Source organism: Cebus imitator, unplaced genomic scaffold, assembly GCF_001604975.1.
Source record: "Cebus imitator isolate Cc_AM_T3 unplaced genomic scaffold, Cebus_imitator-1.0 Scaffold42, whole genome shotgun sequence".
Taxonomy (NCBI): domain Eukaryota; kingdom Metazoa; phylum Chordata; class Mammalia; order Primates; family Cebidae; genus Cebus; species Cebus imitator.
In genome coordinates this window covers 12,247,535-12,252,451 of record NW_016107357.1, presented here as the reverse complement: position 1 = coordinate 12,252,451, position 4,917 = coordinate 12,247,535, and the positions used below count along the sequence as shown (strand labels likewise).

Below are 4,917 nucleotides of genomic sequence, written 5' to 3'. Positions count from 1 at the left end.
AGTGGCATGATCTTGGCTCACTGCAGCCTCCAGCTCCTGGGGTCAATTGATCCTCCCACTTCAGCCTCCTAAGTAACTGGGATTATAGGTGTGCACCACCACACTCAGCTAATTTTTGTATTTTTAATAGAGGTGGGATTTCACCATGTTGGCCAAGCTGGTCTTGAACTCCTGACATCAAGTGACCCCCTGGCTCAGCCTCCCAAAGTGCTGGGATTACAGGTGTGAACCACCATGCCCGGTCTGCATTCACTTGATTGAATATTATATACTCATTTAATACATGACAGTTTTGTGACTACAACGCTACTGATACAATGGTAAGTATGGGGATATGTGTATTCTGTGGTTGTAATGTTTTTAAAAATGTGTGAGAAAAAAGACGGGAAGAAGTAATTCAACTACTAAGAGTGGGTATTGCTTTTTCTCTTCCTTCTGAAACCATGGGTCTGTGTTTGAAGCTGCTGCAATATCTTGTTTCTAAGTGTGAGTGTGTGTGTTTGGAGAGGTGCTTTTCAGTTTAAATTATTGCCTTTATGGACAATGGCTTGTTTTAGAGAGCATCCTAAGGTACCACAGAGCTCTGCATTCAATCCTGGCTCTGTTATTACTTTGTTCAGAGATAATTCTTTGCATCAGCTGTCCAAATTAAACGTGGGAGATGGCCAGGCCTGGTGGCTTACACCTGTAATCCCAGCACTTTGGGAGGCTGAGGTGGGAGGATCGCTTGAGCCTAGGAGTTCAAGGCCAGCCTGGGCAACATAGTGTGACCTCATCTCTATAAAACATTTTTAAGAATTAGCTGGGTACGGTAGTGTGTGCCTATAGTCCTAGCTACTCAGGAGACTGAGGTAGGAGATCACATGCCCAGGAGGTCAAGGCTGCGAAGAGCCATGATCACACCACTGTACTCCATCCTGGGGGGGTAATAGAGCAAGACTCTGTTCCAAAGGAAAAAATGGGAGAAAGATGTTGTGAGAAATGGTATATGGTAGGAGAGCCTCCGTAGCGCTCCTTCAGCCACACAACAGTGGGGTTATTATTCCTGTGTGCTATTATTACAGTGCAGTGGATCTGAAATGCGTTACTTCTGACAATATGTTTTTTTTTCTTTGGAGTTGTTGGAATGCACTTGTGTCTGATTGTGCTTTGTGTCCACAGGCTCGTTTAGAGGTACACCGGTTTGGGATCACGGGTTACGGAAAAGGAAAGGAGAGAATCCTGGAACAGGAACGTGCCATCATGCTGGGTGCTAAGGTGAGGGGATGCTGCTACCTTGCATCACCAGACAACATTTAGAAAAAGCAAGAGCAAGGAAAGCCAGGGGCAAGTCAGGGCGAGGGACACTGGAACGTTATTGCAGAATAAAATATGATGGTATGTTTCCTTGTTCTTTCATTTCAGCCTCCTAAAAAGAATTATGTGAATTACAAGGTTTTACAGGAGCAAATTAAAGAAAAAAAGGCAGCAAAGGAAGAAGAAAAGAGACTGGTAGGTGTAATGGTCTGTTCTTTATTAAAGTAGAATGGAAAGATGGATGCCGTTTGCCACAGTGGAAGGCTGGAAACCGCTGCTTGGAGAGAGTGAAGACACCAGAATTAAAGGATCCCATGTTCTCCACTTCTTCAAGTTAGCTACATTTAACAATACCAGCCAAGTAATCTGGCATACTTAATGCAAGGTTTGCTTGGAAATAGCAAACTCCTTGCCTTAGTCTGTTTGCATTGCTATAAAGGAATGCCCAATGATAGGTAATTTATCAAAAAAAAAAAAAAAGGTGGATTTGGTGCATGGTTCTGCAGGCTGCACAGGAAGCATAGCACTGGCATCTGCTCGGCTTCTGGTGAGCATCTGAAGCGGCTTCCATGTGTACACAGATCACATGGCAAGAGCGAGACATGAAAGAGCGAGGCAGCAGCGGGGAGAGGTGCTGGGCTCTTAACAATCAGCTCTCATGGGAAGTGGGAACTAACAGAGGGAGAACTCACTCATTACCCTGAGGAGAGCACTAAGCCATTCATGAGGAATCCATTGCCATGACCCAAACACCTCCCACAAGGTCAGCTCTCTAGCACTGGGATCAAATTTCAACATGAGGTTTGGAGGGTCAAATATCCAAACTCTAGTGCTTCTGTTCTGATAATGCAGACTACTTTAATCTGCATTTTATGTTGTATAGAACACAAGGGCCCGTGAAAACCACAAGGGGAATAGATGTTACTCTTTCTACCTTTTACCTATACTGAAAGATTTGAGTTTTCATTATAAGACTATTCGTCTTACCTGAAATAGGCATTCATGTTCTTTTTTCATTTTAACTGAGATGGGATCTTGCTGCATTGTCCAGGCTGCTCTTGAACTCCTGGGATCAAATGATCCTCCTCCCTTGGCTTCCCAGAGTGCTAGGACTATAGGCATGAGCCACCACACCAGGCCCAGCCTTTCACATTCTTGAAAGGGTTTTAGGGTAAAACTTTGAGACTGTTATGTTTAATATGCCCACTTGAAAAAAATATTAAAAGTGGCATCTCAGTGACTTTTGGTCACAAACCTCTTGCCTTTTTTTGAATCCCATTATCCATTCCTGATATGTATATGACCTTCAATTCTGAAATCAGGTCCAAGAAACAGATATTTTCAAGAAAAAGAAGAGGAGAGGACAGGAAGACAGGTGAGTGATTTCATCAGGCCCTGGGGTTGAACGATCTGGATAAACCTATTGATTAGTTATGAAAAGAATGCTTTGAATGTATGTGATGCTGCTAGCCCATGAGAGTGCTTCACTGTCTCTCATTTATCCTAATCAAAGTGGGATTTGATTAGGAAATTGCCCAAGATCAGACAACTACCTGACAACTGAATTAGGAAGTCTCCAATCTCCCACTTTAACCAGACACTCCAGGTGACTAGTGGAAAAGCTGCAGTTTACATTTCCAAGAAGAGACTTCTGTTCTAAGAGTCTGCTGCTACAGTAGCATAGTCTGTGTCTGTATTGCCTGGTCTTTGACATACCATGTAAGATAGAGCACTGTAATTATGAAAAAGGGGTGTTGACTTTGTTGCTTTATACTTGTTTCTTAGCTTTTGTTCAAGTGCCTTTTCCTCTCTCTTTGAATTACTGTTTCAGAATGGACTCTTTTTGTCTTAGCCTTTTTTCTTGGGCTCCTAGTACACGTATATGTGCTGTAGTGGTCATTTGTTCTGGGCACCGATCTCTGTCTATTGAATGCCTCTTTGTGCCAGGCATTTGGGTACCTTAGGTGTTGGTATATAGCTATAATCACACTAAAGATATTCCTGGCCTTGAGGAGCTTACACTGTTGAAAGAGAAACACCCCAAAACATACTAACAGATAAGTAAGATGATATCAGGTACTGGCAAGTACCGTGGAGAGGTCTAAAGAGAGCATTGCGAAAGAAGACCACAGGGAGAGGGTGAGCTGGGAAATTAGTCTGAGGAGGTGACATTGGAGCTGAGAACTGAACAAAGAAGGGGGGCAACCTGGAAAGATCTGGGAGCAGAATATTTCTCGCGGAAGGAACCAGTGCAAGGACCCTGAGTCAGGAAGGCAGTGGCACATTTCAGGGACCACAGGAAGGCGCAGTGGGGAGAGGAGCGTGCGTGGCATGTGACCAGGAATTTGCAGGCCAGACTGCAGTGGCCTGATTGGTGGTACTGCAATTCTTGTTTGAAGCTTAACTATTTATAGTACCTTTCTCTCACTTTACATATAGGAAATCCAAAAAGAAGAAGTCTGCTCCCAGTATTTTGTCAAGTGGACGGATTGGACAGGTTGGAAAATTCAAAAATGGAACATTGATTCTGAGCCCAGTTGATATCAAGAAAATAAATTCTTCCAGAGTGGCCAGATGAAGTACTTTATCAGATACAACAAGGAAGGGGAACAACCGAGTCAGCTGCAGTGACACTGGACCCTACGAGACCCTAGACAGATCGTTTTTATCACACACTTCACAGACTGCTTCGTTTTGAAGAAAAGAAAGTCAAACAGAAGTAACATTTCCGTGCTGAAAGGTCTGCTTCATGGTGCTGAACGCATCAGGCCAAGTGCAGCATGAATGTGAAGTGGACCTACTGAACAGTGTCTTTTAATGTTCTCCAGCAAGCTTCGCTCCTGTTTCACGTTCACTGGCATTTGGTGCATTTGCTTGTAATACAATTTTTTTATAACTTTACTGTTTTGTAAATGCTAGTAGTTTACATTAAATTGCCTTATAATATTTTTAATGATTTCATGTTAGGATATCATGAAAGAACCAAGCATCGGGTAATTTATCAGTTTTGTGGAAAAGCAGTTTTAATTTTTAGCCTACCATGCATACAAAGTCTACTTCATAAGAAGTGATATAAATAAAATATAACTTTTGTAGCATGTCTGCCTGTGACTGTTAAATAACAGATGATTTTAACTCATATTTTTGTACCCACATTCAAGTGAATGTTGTTTTCGTCAGAGTTGCCGTCACTTCCGCAGCTATACTTACGTTTTTAGTGATACTGCCCTTGCTTATAGTGATAGCAACTCCTCAAAGCTTACAGCACATTAAAAAAAAAAAAAAAGTCTTCAATGATGGTAACAATTTGGACTTTTAAAAATTTCTGGTCTTTTTTTTTTTTTTTCTTCAGTTTTTTAGACACAAGGCCTTGATCTGTCCCCCAGGCTGCAGTGCCACAGTGTGATCATAACTCATTGCGGCCTTGAACTCTTGGGCTCAAGTGGTTCTCTTGCCTCAGCCTCCCGAGTAGTTGGGACTAAAGGCATGCACTACCACGCACAGTTAGTTTTAAAAATGTTTTGTACGGACTGCATCTTACCATATTGCCCAGGCTGGTCTTCAACTCCCCGGGCTCAAGCTGTCCTCCTGCCTTGGCCTCCCAAAGTGCTGGGATTACAG

The 4,917-nt window shown here is 42.7% G+C and overlaps 1 protein-coding gene across 2 annotated transcripts in view; it reads left to right on the top strand.

Moving 5' to 3' along the window:
• CUNH1orf131 (chromosome unknown C1orf131 homolog) overlaps positions 1-4,395 on the top strand; it is a 14,078-nt gene extending 9,683 nt beyond the window's left edge. For both annotated transcript variants that reach the window (XM_017526528.2, XM_017526527.2), the window contains exons 4-7: positions 1,162-1,257; positions 1,405-1,491; positions 2,619-2,671; positions 3,736-4,395. In XM_017526528.2, the coding sequence (XP_017382017.1) occupies positions 1,162-1,257; positions 1,405-1,491; positions 2,619-2,671; positions 3,736-3,874 (375 nt within the window). In that variant the 3' untranslated portion in view covers positions 3,875-4,395. The remainder of the gene's footprint in view (positions 1-1,161; positions 1,258-1,404; positions 1,492-2,618; positions 2,672-3,735) is intronic.
• The last annotated feature ends 522 nt before the right edge of the window (positions 4,396-4,917 follow it).